Raw genomic sequence first — 17,020 nt, 5'->3', positions numbered from 1 at the left:
TCTTTAGCGATCGATTTTTTTGGAGCTCTAGTACAAAGTGCATACTTTAGATTTCTTTTAAACATTTGGAAATCATATAACGAGCTTTGGGGATTATGAAGTGTAATTCTTAAGCCATGACTTGTAAATCAGCTAGGATTTTTACGCGCACGTGCTAAATATAGACATATTTAAATATATATATATAATTAATTTTCTCACATTTTACTAACTATTAGTACAATATATAAATATGTTCATATACAAGCATTGTAAAATAATCTATGTATATAATAATAATTGCATTGTCAGTCGATTAATATAAATAAATTTTGTGATTAACAATCAAAATTAATTAATGCTTTTAAGTACAAAGTATAAATATAACAAATATCAAAAAAAAAAACTTTTTGTTAATCTTTTGAAATGCGTGATCAAAACAAAAAAATATCAAAAGGTTTCAAAGCCTGTAAACTGTTCTTCAAAAATTTTTAGATGCATATATTAAATCACCTAAGACAAAGGGCATCAGGTCTTAAATGCCAGTGTGGGCGTGAGCTTTAAGTTATTGTTATTGTTGTTGTTTCCATTGGTTGCCGTCAGATACTCGCGAAGCTACTATTGGTTGGCTTTCTGTGAGCACGTCATTGCTCACTGAATTTCTCTTAGAGTTTCTCTTAGGCACATTTTGTAATGAGTGCATTTTTTTTATACACTTTGACATTTTTGTAAAAAATGGAAAAGGGTATCATAAAGATGTGCAAATGTAAGTAACAGCGAGAATGAGGCGTGGCAGATCCCATAATGTGTATATATTCTTGCTCAGCAAAACAAACTATGTCGATATAGCCAGGTTCGTCTGTCTGTCTCTGTGTCCGTCTGTATGAGTGTCTGTTTCTCAGCAACTATAAGAGCTAGAGCAAACATATTTGTTATGTAGGAGCTCTTATACCCGGGAAAACAGCTTCCAAAAATCCAAAATTAACGCCGTTGAGCTTGCTACGCTTCTCTGAAATTATGCACATAGTTAGGCTAAAGAGTACCAATAACCTGTTTATAAGGTTAAGAGAAACCATGAGGGAGAAATTGAAATGAATGAGAGAATTGAAAGAGAAATATTGAGGGATAAATTGAATGCTCACAGAAATTCAACGAGGGAATTGAATGCTCGCTCAGAGAAACACAACGAGGGAGAGATTGAATGCTCACAGAAATTTAACCAATGGTAGCTATGCATAGGCCACGCCCACTTTGGCAGTCAGGAGTCTGTGAAGGTGGAAAATCAGTGGCAGTTACAATTGAACATTTCCACGCTGTGGTGGTGGGTGGAGGATGTGAGGTGCGCGTTGAAATTGTAATTGTTCGTTCATTTGTTCCCCTTAATAAATTATTTATTAGTATATTGATGTACTTGATTGTGCAAATGCTTATAAGAAAAAAAATATATACATATATATATTTTCTTACATGCATATGTACATACATACATAAAAAATTCAGTATCGTATTGTTAAACGGAAATACTTCATCGATACAAACTAGTTTAAGAAGTTTCTGTGATTAAACGATCAGTGTGATGATACAGATACAAAACGGAATATTTACACACGTTTAATGATTATATGTTAACATCATGCATAAGCACAACATTAAGATCGCAGCATCTTTGTGGCGATCATTCTCTCTGATCCGTTCGGTTGTTTATGCCGCCTCTCTCATTCGGTATACAAAACTAAATTTGAACTGCCAATGAAAAGGTCAAACACTTATCTCAAAAACTAAAATGTGTTTGTGTGCCATCTACGCAACAAAGAGACGGCTAGTCAGCAAGCCTACATTGGCTAAGTCAGCATCAAAATGAACATCTCGGGCATAATGAAATATAAAAGAAATTGTAGCATATTGTTTTTAAGAAAATCGCTTAAATTGTCAATGGAATGACAAATGTGCAAACATTCACAAAATAATTTATACTTGTGTATTCTTAGAGTGGCCAATTGTGAAATAAATGAGAAAAGAAAATGATATCCGTTAAAGTGCCATACCATAAATTTAGAGAATTAATATGTGTATATAAATATAAAGGACGAGTGCTGCAAGCGAACCTAGTCAAATAAATTAAAAGTAAAATATATAACTGTTATCGCACACACACAAGGATTACTAACATTTATCATTTTCAATTCAAAGGTAAGCTAAAATTTTGTATATTCCGCTATAATTTTAATTGAAATTCAGATCAATATTTACTCTTGTATGGATATATGTATGAATATGCATATATGTACATTCATAGCTCAAAAATGTAGAATAGTAGAACAGAATTTGTTGAATAGATTAGTAGTTAGATAGATAATTATATAATCATTTATTAAACTATATTTGGATTTGCAGACAATTAGATATTTAAAGAAAATGGGAGCCCATGGACCTGTTTTTGACCTCACTCTCTCTCTCTCTCTCTCTCTTTTGCTTTGCTTTGCTTTGCTTCGCCACGATGTGGTATGAACGGGGGCGCACAAGCATTGGCTGCGACAGGTGTATTTGCCACGCGGATTGATGCTGAATGCTGCAGAAGCAAGTGAGAAGGTTGTAACTGAAGTCCAGCTTTGAGTTGGGTTTAGATGGGGAGTAGAAGACAGGTTTTCTGTAATTGCAGGAGTCGTAATCTACAATACACATGCATATGAATTTGTCGTTAATTTTGTCCGCATATAAGTAAATGAATATACATACAACAACTCATATGTGCTTTTATAATCATATAACTGTATTGCCCGTCCAACATGCGAATATCTTCCTTAATTTTATTACCTTATTGGATGCTGTTAATATATTTTTATCTTCTTAGTAACAGCTGTAAATTGTGCACACATTTTCATTTACCCATATACATATATTGAAATTTCCATAGGTTAGTTTTTCTTGGTCCTTGAGTTCTGAGCTTCGCGATTTTGATGTTAAGCTCAAGCATCGTGGTATCTAGGAGCGCCATAAAATTTTCCATATGTGTGCCTATGTACATACATACATGTACAACATATACATAATAATAATAGCTTCGGGATACATCAAAGAGACAATCAAGACAAAAACAATGAAGCTAACACATTGTATCAGAACAAGGCAGAACAAAGATCGATGGATGTATGCTCTACACTGACCTGGCCCTGCTTCTGTTGGAATCCCAACCATATATAGACAAAAGAGTGTGTATGAGTTTTTATATTTAGTGAGGAACACTACTAAAAGGCGGTAAACGTAAAAGCAAATTCGAGTGTACATGCCTTATAAAACGACAGAATAAAACTCAAGTGTACGATTTGTGACAGTAACAAGCTAAACAACTGAACAACAAGTAAATATACTATGAGCGGGAATAGTATTGGGCTAAGCTAACCCACTGCAAAAAGGTCAAGAAACTCACGCAAACACAATCATAATATTATATACATATTATTATGTACACACTCATGTTTGTATGTAGAGTTTAGTGTTTTTTTCTAACTAATATTGACAATAATAACTAATTTGGCTTAAATTTAACGTATCTGTATTACCATTTGTGCGGTGCATATGTATACGTATACTTATTCATATACACACACAGGCAAATACAATTTTTCGCATCACACGCATGTTCATTAAGCTGAAATGAACTATGCTGCTGAGAATTGGAGAGAAACGAAGACGACGGGGATAGGTTACGGGTTGGTTAGCTTATAGAACGACAGGTTTTTTATCCAGTTCTGTGAAGCTGGTAAAACTGGACCCAAAACGGCCTGCAAATTCAAATAAAATCGGCCAAATGCGACGAATGAAATTTACGTTTGATTAGCGATTGCATTATCTTATAAAGTCAAAATAAGCTTTAATTTGATAATTCATATATATACTATACACTATCTGACTAGCTATTATTATTAATACTATTAATTAAAAGTTTCGAAATGTGCCCAAATTGATCAAATAAGATAAATTAGATTTTAGAACATATAATACAATTATCTTATGAAACTCTTCGATAAAATGTTTTCCTTTTTCTGAATTGCTCAATGGAAACAAATATGACTTTTAGCTGGTGCTCTCTGGTAGAAGAGCTCTGAGAAGCCTAAGTTTTCTACGCATAATGTATAAACTATAAGTGTATGCATGTGTGCATTGGTTTTGTTTTGTGTGCTGCGTGTGCCTATTGAGAAATGCAGTGCGAAAACGTGTTTCGAAGTAGATAGATAAAGCTGAAATCTAAATTGCCGCCCCGCACAGTCTGTATCTGTCGTTCCTTGGTATCCACGTTAATGCGTTGGGGAGACGACCATACAGTGCGACAGACAGACATAAAGACAGTGACTGAGTCTCAGTTTGGAGTTTTGAGATCGTTTCGGAGACCAAGACGCTGACTTTGGAATGCGAAAACGAATTCGCGCGCGCGATTCGATGCGAAACATGGAAAACTAGTTGTGTCGTTGCTGTTGTGTTATTATTATTATTTTTGTTGTTGTTGTTATTGTTTTTTGTTGCTGCTGCTGTGATTGTAGTTGCCGTTGTTGCAAAAATAAACACTCTCAAAGTAACAACAGGTGAATGCGAACTTAAACGTAAGCGCAAACGAATACGAATACAAATACTCGTGCAAGAAATCAAAGCTCTCGTACAACATTGTTGTTTCCTGTTTCAATTTTCTGATTTCTGTTCGCGACGCGACAGCTAACTAAAGACTAAGTCAAACAACCACGCTGTAAAAGTTGGACGCACCCAACTTATTAATACACTTTGACAAGGGACTGCATCAAGCACACACACACGCATCAATTAAGGATACACACCTAACAGCCAGTACGTCACAGTTCGTTGTCTATCTAGCAGCAGTTTGTGATTTGTCAACCTCGATGCTTATCCGCTGCGACTTATGTATAAAATTTAAAATACTGCAATGTTATCTCTGTAATCTGCGTGGAAATTTGGGCATCGATCAATATTGCGTTAAGCTCAGTGTGTGCTGAAATTGAAAAATACATATTAAGAATTTTCGACAAATACAATTTGTAAGTGCTTCTAGTTATATCTTATAGTTTCTAAGATCAAATATGCTCATACAAACAACAGGCGGATTTCGGCTTCTCTTGTTTGGATATGATTCTTTCTATCCGTTACATACATTCGCATAACTTTAAGATACCCATTTTCTAAAACAAAAAAAAAACTGGCGTTGATTTTTGGTTGTGAATAAATACATATATAAAATCAGCTTTATATACCAAATTGGATGGATTGATATTAATACTACGTTTTTTATCTCTCTTCTTTTATTAATAATCTTTTGTCTTTTGACAATAAGTAAATACAATGTACTGACAAGGTAAAAAGTGGCTTAGTCGCTATAGTGAGAGGAATACAGCGGGAGAGAGATATTAATTGCAATACAATTTCTTATATCTGGGATGACTTGATTAGCTGAACGGATTGGGTACAATACACCCATTGTTTGAAAGCTGTTGAGTCTTAGTGCAATTATATTGCCGCGAAACACACAAACACACAAAAGATTGAGCGAGTGGATTCCACTTAACAAACAAAGTGTTTGTTTTCGAGGAACAAACTATTGCCTTGCAGGCTATATTCTTGCGACCATTTAAAAGCTTTCCCTCTCTTTGAACATATTTACATATAATTGAAGTTTTCGTGTATTAAATTGTAATTAGTATTAAGAGATTTTTTGCCACTGTTTTTGATGCATTACTTGAAAATAGCTGTATGTTTTCAGTAGACTAATTGTACTATATTTAAAATTTTTTTTTTTACATATTTAAGTAGTAAATATGTAGTAATATAGTTTTCTCTTCGCTATCGCAAACACATTCACATATTTCTGCATACCCTTTTACATTTTTTCAAATGGCAAGTTGACAGTATAACAAAGAAAAAAAAAAATAACAAAAAATAAATAAATAACAGCGAGTCAACGACTTGGCGATATGCCGCAGACACCTTCCTCACGTCGCCCCCTTGTCATTCCCGATTCCAGTTCATGTTGGCAACTTGCAACCTGTAACAAGGAAAAAGACAACTTTGCGCAGCTTCAGTATGCAGTCTGCGATCTTCAGTTCCCGTTGCGGCTTTAGTTTCTGTTTCTCTCGTAGCTCTCAGACCTTGTCCCAATCTAGCTGTGATAGCTTATACGCGCATGACGCAGCCTCACGTCTTTAGTGTCGCTTAAACCGATGTACACATGTATGCTGATTTTAGTCCAATACAAATAGAAAATGTGTCCGAAGTGGTGCCAGATTAGTCTGCTCAAATATATTTTTTTAGGTAATCTCGAAGGTAGCCTACATTACACGATACTACTCGCGAGTCCTTTATTATTTCCGTGTAAAAAATAGAGCTTGTCGGAACAAGCGTGTATCGCTAATTCGCTCCTCATTATGCTGGGATAGCTGGCCAACATAATTGAAGAAGATGAGAATAAGGGACACGCGTTTAAGTTTTTCTTTTTGTGGGTAGTCTCATATGGCGTCCAGATGTGGATCATATGGTGTGTCATTATCCAGCATTGTCAAGCGTGTTCACATCTTTTGTTGTTTGTGATGCGAACAATTTGCACTTTCTCCTCCCAAAGATTTGTGTCAAACACCATATTTTTACAAATGTGTGGATGTTCAATTCCCACATAGATAGTTTCCTTACCCAGTGCGAACCGGACGATCGATTGAATATATATAAATATAAATACATATTTTGAAAGTACACTTATATCGAATCTTTGCTTTAAACTAGATAATGTGCCTTGCAGAACGCCTGCAGGGACTGAGCTTAATGAAATGTGGCACGTTCAATGTCAATTGCCGTGTAAACTCCCATGGGAATTTCAGTGTCCATGAGCCAAAAATGTAATATAAATCTACCCCCACTATGCTATTCATATGTACGTAGTACCCAATATTCAGTATACAATTCTGTCACCATTCAGTGCTCAAAATGTTATTCTAAGCAGCCTTTGCACTCAGTGTCGCAGTGGGAGCATAATTTTTGGTTATTGGTTGGTAATGGGGAGAGTTCAAGTTTGTGGTCGTCGTCGTCGTCGCTCGACATTCAACATATTGCCCAATACAAACTGCATATAATATTCATTTATTGGTCAAGTGGTCACATTTCCTGTAATTCGATAGCAATAAAAACAAAAAAAATAATAATCATAAAAACTTAAAGCTGATGTAGCTGAAGAAAATATTTTTTTTCATTCTAAGGAAAATGATTTTATGTTTCTCATATGCTGTTTTTTATGCACTTAGGCATAAAGTCGGAGTTCCCTCCGACTTACGACCATACTTCATAATGTTCTCAGCCGATACCGAAAATTTCACGAACGATCGGATAAATAACTTCCGATATACGATATAAAAATTTCCATTTCCATACACAGCTTCTGATGCTAAAGCAAAAACTTGCTGTGACGCGTAAGCCGTTTGCCCTAGTCAAATCGTATAAACAAGTTAGCAGTGCCTAACTTAAATGCGCTCATGTTTCTTATTATAGTTAACATATACATGTGTACGTCTTGTTAACATACTTTTATTCAGCAATCCCCATAGTAGTTGTTCGACATTCTTCTTCAATTTTGATAGAGCTCAGAATGCTCTCAAAACAGAAGCATTTTTATTTGGGCGCATTTTGGTTATATACATATGTATATGTGCATATATGAAATGCTTCTGAGTATACTAGATCTTTGAATGCGTCTAGCTACATTTTCAGAGAAATATAAAGCGAATAAAAGATGATTAGTTACGGGTGTAATCTATTGTCAAAAACAGTAACTGTATCTCTAAGCGGATTTGGATTAGGTAAGGAGCGTGCTTTACTTTTCTATAAAGGCGAAAAATCAATAAAGAACTTAGCTGCCGAAGCCGGAGGCGTGAACCAGTGAACAAGTGGGTGGTGAGATGACAATGTGAAAAAGCCCTCAGAAAAATCATGAGCAACAACATTACATCGCAGATTTGTCAGCGGGCTTTTATCTAACAATAAGTAGACATAAGACTGCTTAGTCCTCTAGATGTTTAGTATATGTATACACATATAACAATTATATATATATATATATATATATACATATAAATACAATAATGTACGACAAGTGTAATAATCACTAGACCAAATAATGGCAGTGCGTCATTTCTTTCTTCCCATCCTTAACAAAGATTATTACGATTTAAATTAAGCCGGTCTCTTTAAAATTAATCCTAAACCATGTCTTATTGCTAGTACATGTTTGCTTTAAGCATTCAAAAATATCATATTGGCTTGTGCTTTCATACGCAAGATGAAAAGTATGACACGGGAATAACACAAGCAAAAATATAGACATGTGGAGCAATAAAATATTCTATGTTCGCCAAGATATGTATATATATAAATTATAAAAGTGTAGTACAATGTTTATTATCCCAACAATCAAAAGTGCAAATTTTGTAAGCAGATGTATGAATAAAAACTTTTCTATTTAATAATAAGTTCTGTAGTTTTTAGTCAATGAAATATTTTATCCTAATTATAATATATAAATAATGTTAGATTTTATATTAAAGAAGTACTTGGTTAGTTATTAATTATCACAGAATTATCAAAACTGCCCAGTTCCAACATACGTATACAAATTCGGAAAGTACAGTCGGGCGTACCTGTGTACCTGTGGGGAATTTGATCCCAAAACATAGTGATGTACAAACAGAGAAATAAATTAATAATGATCATTGATGCAAAAAAAAAAAAAAAACAATTGCGGCGTCGCGGATTTACGCCACAATATTTGACGGCTTTTATTTAAATTTGTGTTTTCGACCGATGCCAAAATTTCAGATTATCGTCGGGAATGACAAAAACAAACTTCGCACTTGTGAGTGCGATGCGCTGGTAAAAGTGTTTAATAGGTTCATAACTTCACATCATAACTTATCTATTTATTATCAGACAGTATTTGGTTTCTATAGTTGCTTAGATATCGAGGCAATACAAAGAGACATGCATGTTTAAAAATTTGATTTTGAAATCACTCTTTTAATTCAATATTTAATATAAATATTTGAAAATAAAAAAATTACTAAATGAAGAGTCTTTGCTCATGGCCTTAAATGTCTAGTTAGATTTCCATCGTGCATTTCTGGGAACGGAATGAGATTGACCAGGATCCTTTGAGTATGCTTTATGACAATGGGGCAGCAACCAATTCAAGATGGTGTAAGTGTAATGCAAAAATGAACAAACATAAACAAGCATGAATAATAGAGAAGTGCTGAGAGCTGGACTCCCTGTGGATGACCAACATCCTTTGGGTACTGCTCCGAGTCCAGTCAACCTTTTGTCTGTGGCCTTTTGACCAAACAAGTGCACCATCAACAAAGGACAAAGGAGCGCGCAAGCAACAACGACAATAATAACAACAATAATGTGTACCAAATACAAAAGAATCCTTTGAACATCGATTTGCTAGGATGCCAGCAAAATGATTGCATGAGTGTGCACATCCCGATCCCCTCACTTGTGTTTATGTTATGTAAATTAATGCCTATTTTAAGTAAAGAGCAATTAGTTTTAGTTAATAGATTTTATGCAAATGAATTCATATTAATATGGTTAAAGAGTGTCTGTACAATATGACAAGAAGTGACGAGTCTGTCAGAATTCAATACAACTAACTGTAATACAGTTTGTTTCTTAAAATATTTGATGTGTGGATAAGTTTGACTTACTCACCTTGCGCATTTCCGGATTTGAAGAAAGCTGTACGTTTGGTTGGTAATTTGCAAAGTGGTAATCGGCATTCTCGAATAAATAGACTCCATTAGATTCATTCCATCTATTGCGGCGAACCTTCTGGCCAACCAAATTCATTTTTAATGCCAGCACGTGCTCGAAGACATGAGGACTACTACCATGGGCTCGCTCGTAAACAATGCATACAGCAGTCAATGGAATTGGTTCTGGTTCAGAGGCTGGGCTGGGACCAGGCTTTGTCTGGTTGAGTATCTCACCGATGCTTGGCGTAGTGACGAAACGAGCGAGGATTTCAATTGTAAATTCATTATTGCGTTGTGCACTTTCGTTTCCTTTTTATGTATTCCTCATTTCATTGCGATTAAAAAGGAACCAAATTTTGGCGAATAATATTTATTTTTTCTACATACATTGATGGCACCATTGGCATACATACATATATGGTTATATGTATTTGTATATTCTACTTAGTGGGCATATTATGCTCAATTGATGGTAGAGTCAATGGTATGCTATGGGCATTGCCGCAAGAAGGGTGAGAATTAAAATTTTTGAATCAAGTTTTACTTGAATTGTTGGCTCTCACCACCGGCGCGTGTCAGTTGAACGTAACGTCGGCTACCCCACCATTTGTATTTGTATTTTAAATTGCGTTAGCTGGGTTTTTACGAGCGTTGCGTACAAATTGTAAGCACTTGCTTCGACAGGCGAATGATAAATGGCTTAAGAAACGGCAAATAATGAAAATCATCTAAAATGAACAAAAAATAACAAGTAACAAAGTGTTGCCATTGTTTAACCGCTCGCATATATACCCTCTCCAATTCCCACATCCAATGTGCAATCTTGAGCGACATTTATGGTAAGAAAATTAAGATTATTTGTAATCATTATATACATGGATTTCAAATAGGAATACTGCGGGACACGATTTTTAGAAATTACATCTGTATAATATCGTACTAATCGAACACTAATTTACTTGACCGATATTATCTCCTATATTGATTTTTATTATTATTGATTATTATTATTATCTTCTTAATATATTTTACATAGTGGGTTAGAGATTGTAATACTTGGGCCAGCGATTTTAAATTTGGCATTTGGTATTTGAATTTGTTTTCTATTCAAATTACGAATGGCGAATTTATGGCGAATACTTACTAGTTTTGTCATTGATTCAGTGTTTGCTATTATTTATAATATTCTTATCTAATTCAGATATTTATATCCTTTGTATTTATGTATGTTTCATTTGTTAAATAAGTAATATTTGGGGCTATATGAGAGTACCGCGAATGGCTTTATTCAAACAGGAGGTCTGATTGTAGATTCATTAAATACTTTCACAGCTTAGCAAGTCAATGAAACAAGTAAGCGATTTAATTTAAGTAAATGTATGATGCTTACAAAAAAATTAAACACAATAATAATCATGCTAGTTATACAAGAAGACGCACTTACACATAGGCATGTACATAAGTATCAATGTATGATTCTAAACATGTACTCTTTGCCAAAACAACAATATTAACATAACCGATAAAAATTAATCAAATCCGGTTTGCGGAAGCAATTTGTAAGTATACATGTCAATATTTGAATGGATGTGTGTATTATATATTTTTTGGGTTCACACTGTATTTCATTTCGGTATATTCGAATGGAATCGATTCAAACAACAACGGAAGTCATCATTATAAATAAAATGCTCAGTTCAAGCAAATCGGAGAACAAACACTTGTTCTTGTGCTACAAATCGTAAATATATCAATGTGTCTCTGATGCGTCGAGCGTATGTATACATATACAAACATATCTGTATGTAAACATACTTATGTATCTGTGACCAGCAAGCGCTGCTTCCAAATTAATATATATTTTATATAATATTATTTTATGACTGTAATATTTATGCACATTGACATTTAAAACAAACACGCAGTAAAGTTGGGCTCATCAAACTTTTTGATACATTTTGACTAAGACAACGCAGCAAGCACTCATAACAGTAGATACATTTGCAGATCTCAACTAATTTTCAATGTCAAAGTGTATACACTTTGTATACTGTAACTTAAAGTACGGTATGTAATAGCGAGGAGGCATATTCGACAATATAAGTAAATATAAATATTTTCTTAATAGGCAAGACAAACGGAGTTAATTGGACCATATGTGTCTATCCAAGCGTGTGTGCGTCTGCCTGTATGGCCAATAAAATTTGGTAAATAAATACCCCACGATTTCTGGAATTTTTTACCTCCTTACAACTGCAGGAAATATATCTCTTATTTAGGCCTACGATGAGTGAGTGACATTACGACAACTTGCCATCAAGCGTTGATTTCGACAATAAATCATATGCAATTCTGGGGCAAATTCAATAATGCTTTAACTGAGGTCAATTTTAACTCTCCACTAAGGCTGTAAATCTCTGTCCAATATTCATGTTAATATTTTATATCTAATATAATATAATAATATAAGCTCTTGTGCCATTAAGTGATTCATACCAAATAATATAATTCCAGCATGTCGGCAAAACGAAAATCGCCACCAAGCAAGTACGATGGCGAATCCAGCAACTCTGAAGGCCTAATAGATAATGTTAATCGACAATACTATATCCAGTCAAACTCCAACGAGATTGGTAATAACAATAATAACAAAGACGGTAATTTATTCAGACCGGAAAGTGAATCTATTTGCGGAATCGGGCATGTGAGTGATTGTGGAGAAGTGGCGCAATGTGCAATGGAAATAGACTCGAAAGCAGTCCGAGAGAGGGGATCAGAAAGCCTAATGAGTTTGATTATCGAATCAACAAGCGATGGTGACCATGCAATTTTGGATACCAACCAAATGAGTATTAGTCCAAAAATCAACTCCATCAATAGTGAAATTGAGTCAGAAAGCGAATGCTTTAATGAAGATTATGTGAGTATTAAATGAGCTCTTGGAACACATATTTCGACTGTTATTTCACTTCATAATATTGCAGGATAAACAACAGGATAAGGCAGACGCAAAAAATGTTAAGAAGCGATCTAACGAAATATCAAAAACAACACGACTACCCAATGGTACTACAAAGATAATGGTTGCCAAAATGTATGTGGATGGACAACATTCAGACTTATCATGTGACACTCATCTAAAAAACGAGTACAACAATTCAATGAATATAGAAGTATATCCTGAATCAAAAGTGTACATGCCAAGTTTATATGAGGAAACCCAGTCCATAGATAAGGAACCAATTAAAAAACTTGATTATATTAATAATGTACAACTTGAAAACTCAGACCTTAGCCATAATATGTTTATTGGTGAACAATTTGTACCAGTAAATGATAATTTTGGCTTCTCTGCACCAGCTGAAAGCTTCACAGTGATGAAATCAACAAGGTAGGTATAAATATATAAATTGAAATATTATTTTGCAATATTTGTATACGTATACGGGTACGTTAGTTTTAATTATTTACTATTTTTGGCTTTTCCGTTTATCGCAACATGCAATTATCCAAACAAGCCACAACCCAAAAAAGTGTGCTTAAGCTTGAGCGACAAATTAACGGTGGGCCACAAATTTATGACTGATTATTATTAGAACTTTTACTGTTGACTAAAATCAATATATGAAATCGAAATTAAAATTTAAGCCACTGTCCATTATTAAAATAATCTTCGCAGCCGTGCAACAAAAATAATTTGCTAGTTTGGGCGGTGTCTATTTTTAATGAAATCCGAAATGCCAATTTTCAATTAGGAAGTGCAAAGTAATCGAAATAATCGTACCAGCAGCAGATATTGGGATAGAATTTTATTACGGCACTTAGGGCAATCACAAACTAATGATATTAATAACGTGAGCTGTACCTTCTTATTGCAGAGATTTATCCGCCATGGAAAGTGAAATGCAGGAACATAGGTCGCACGGTAGGGACCGAAGCGTATCGGATATGATACGACATCTACAGTTTATACGAAATCGGTTGATTACCCAGGTAAATAGTATCGACCTTACATATATTTATATGGGTTGTATATAGAAATACCTACACATGTAAACGTTATAAGTTTTGATATATCTAAAGCGAACTTACATATATATATTAAAATACCCATTTTAAAATTCAACCTTGCGTTAGATAAGAACATATGACTACAGATAAAGACTTCAAGGTAAGCACGTCATGGTTAATTTCATTCAAGCTTACAACACATTCAACATAAAAGACACATGGAGTCTTTTGCGTGATTTTGTTTTACCTGGTAACATTAAAAGAAAGTTAGTCAAATCAGATATGTGCGTAACAGACAGAAGAAGGCGTGACCAGACCCCATTAATTATACTATATATTTATGATTATATTCACGAGTGAGTCGTTCTGTCTGTACAGCAACTGTAAGAAACACAAAACTTGGTCATAGGTTCGTGTATATCATAGGCTTATCGGGTTTATTTTAAAATTTCTATATATGGCCCCCTTACTCCATAAATCAACAAGAATTGTAGCACTCACTGCTATTAATCAACTTTCGTTTTGGTTTATGCAAAGCTCATAATCATATTATTGTACACTATCAATTTTGTCTTGTCTTGTTACTTTAATAACTTCTATATAATTATAATTATAAATAATTATGATTAACATTAATTCAGATAAAAACAAGACAGGGAAGCTCTGCTATAACTAAGTTAAAAAAAAAATGTATGAAGCAGCCTAATCGATGTAGAGCACATTTGTGGAAATAACATGACGGTTCAACCTCGAAGAGATCTGCCTAATACGGCTAATGCTTTTGCAGTAATAAATATATTATTTTCTTGCTTTTATTAATATTTATTAGTATTCGGAGAAGAGCAGTTTTTTTCTGAATTTAATATAATTTCATTTCATTTATTGTTTTTATTTATTCGAAGATTGTTTTTTAATATATGTATTCAAAAGGTTATTATTGACCAATAATATTTTTATTATTATTATGAAGTTGTGCAAATGTATGTAACAGGAGAAGGAGGCGTGACAGACCCCACAAAGTATATATATTCTTATCAGCTCGACAGCTGAGTCGGATCTAGCCATGTCCGTCTGTTCGTCTGTTTGTTGTACGGTGCGTGTATTCTACAACAACTATAGAGCTTTAGAGCAAACCAATTTTGCGGATGTTAATAGGTGCTCCTAATATCAAGACTTTTTTTTATATGGATCTACAGTTCAAATAAACGGGAAGTAAAAGCCTCTAATGCCAGAGCGAAAATGACCGCGATTTAGAAAGCAGCTTCAGCGAAAAAACTACACACCAATAGATTTTCAAATTCTAGCAACAACTCAATGATCGCAGCCAAGAAGGCGTTAAAAAGAAGCAAACCTCCGTATATAGTACGGAGGAAAAGTTCCAATGCCCTTGTGAGCAAAAGTATAGAGCTCATTGGACAGGACAACTTCCACATAATTTCCTTTGTACGGGGTAATATTCGTGAAACAAAAGTTCAAACGAGTCAGAAGGAAGCTTTAGAATTTTATCAAGGCATACTAAACGACACTTAAATGAATTTTTTACGATATCAATTAAAAAGCAGTAGGGCTTACAAGTTGGTCTAAGGGCATGAATCAGATGTAACCCTTGCAGAAATAACTCAGCGCTCACATGATAAAGGCCTTAACGCTAAAACCAGTCTTCAACATCTTAAACAAGGATAAGAAGCCCAAACCGCTATTAATAAAATGAGTCAGACAACAATACTCTTAAAAAAACGAAGTGCACCCTATATACAACTTAGTTTTACTGACGCAGAATCATTGTAGAGAACCACACTAACGCAACAGGCCTGATACATGTATGAATTGATCAGGGAATATGGCAACACGGTCATACTGCACATTTCCGCCCTAGCAAGCAAGGACGACTTAGTACCAAAAGGTGCGCAACTGCGGTTGTAATCACACAAGCTAACTTACAGAGGTTGCCCCAATATATAAGGAGTTAAAAAGTCGCATCCACCAGCGAGTAACCACGCCGGATCCTCAATAAGGAAGAATGTGACATTTGCAGGCGCTTTAAAATCAGGATTGGAAGCACATCTGCGCCAAACTACATTGACCAAAAGCCACCTAACTCTTGAGATAAATATGGCAACCATATACCGCCTATGGAAAGTACCAAAAATAACCTTGAGGCATTTCTTCTAGCTGCACAAGTTTATGGAGTTCATGTCCTTCATGCGGACAACTATGCAAGATTTAATGCGTAATCAGAACCTCTTGATACAAATGTTAGTATCACACCAGTCCAAATAATCAATGGCATCTCTACGTATATCCACGTGGAATGCTAATGGCGTTTCACAGCATAAACTTGTGTTATCTCAATTCCTGCTCGTCAAACCCATTGACGTCATGCTATTGTCAGAAACACATCTGACCAACAAATATAACTTCAATTTAAGAGGCTACACATTCTATGCAACAAACCATCCGATGGCAAGGCACACGGTGAGAGCCACATTCCTGATCAGAAACCGTATTCAAGCTCCCGTACAGGAGTCACAGAAATTATTTACAAAGCCGAACAATAAAACTGGATAGTGGTAAACAACTTAGCCGCAATATATTGCCCCCCTCGTTTCACCATAGCTGAAGGAGAGTTCATGTCTTCGACTCACTATTAGACCTATTTATAGCAGCAGGAGACTAAAATGCAAAAGCACACCCATGGGGATCTCGCTTGTGACTCCAAAAGAAAGCGCTTTTTATAATGCAATATAAAGCCAGCAACAAACTCTTACCAGTTTCCCCCGGAGACCACATCTGGCCAACAGACCCAATAAACTGCCCTGACTTTAATAGACTTCGCAATTACCAAAAATATACCTCGAAATTTGATCAGTGCCGAAAGATCTCTCATCTGACCACTCATCCATCCTAATTAATTTACGCAGTCATCCAGTAACTGATGATCACAACGCTTAGTTGACTTCACCCAAAACCAAATGGATCTGCTATAGGGAAATATATAAGCTCACACATTACGCTAAGTTCTGTACTCAACGTTAAAGATGATATCGACAGCCTATCAAAACACTGGAGTCCAATTTTGTCACCGCAGCCCGCTTTGCAACTCCTCAAAACACACAAGCGCCACACACTCAAAAGAAGACAAATCAGCAAATCGAGCAACTCGTTCTAGAAAATATTGACAGACAAAGTGACGTATCTTGGAGTACAGCTCGACAGAAGACTCACATGGCTAG

At 35.0% G+C, this 17,020-nt stretch overlaps 1 protein-coding gene across 2 annotated transcripts in view; it reads left to right on the top strand.

Moving 5' to 3' along the window:
- Positions 1-1,310: 1,310 nt before the first annotated feature.
- The window catches only part of LOC108607408 (maker374), a 36,566-nt gene continuing 20,856 nt past the window's right edge, over positions 1,311-17,020 (top strand). The window contains exons 1-4 of one of the 2 annotated variants that reach the window (XM_033294630.1): positions 1,311-1,333; positions 12,291-12,696; positions 12,761-13,167; positions 13,655-13,769. In XM_033294630.1, the coding sequence (XP_033150521.1) occupies positions 12,292-12,696; positions 12,761-13,167; positions 13,655-13,769 (927 nt within the window). In that variant the 5' untranslated portion in view covers positions 1,311-1,333; position 12,291. Of the gene's footprint in view, positions 1,334-2,114; positions 2,170-12,290; positions 12,697-12,760; positions 13,168-13,654; positions 13,770-17,020 lie in introns of those variants that run through there. The other variant, XM_033294629.1, reaches the window with a different exon arrangement.

Source organism: Drosophila busckii, chromosome 4, assembly GCF_011750605.1.
Source record: "Drosophila busckii strain San Diego stock center, stock number 13000-0081.31 chromosome 4, ASM1175060v1, whole genome shotgun sequence".
NCBI lineage: Eukaryota > Metazoa > Arthropoda > Insecta > Diptera > Drosophilidae > Drosophila > Drosophila busckii.
This window is presented reverse-complemented; position numbering and strand designations above follow the sequence as displayed.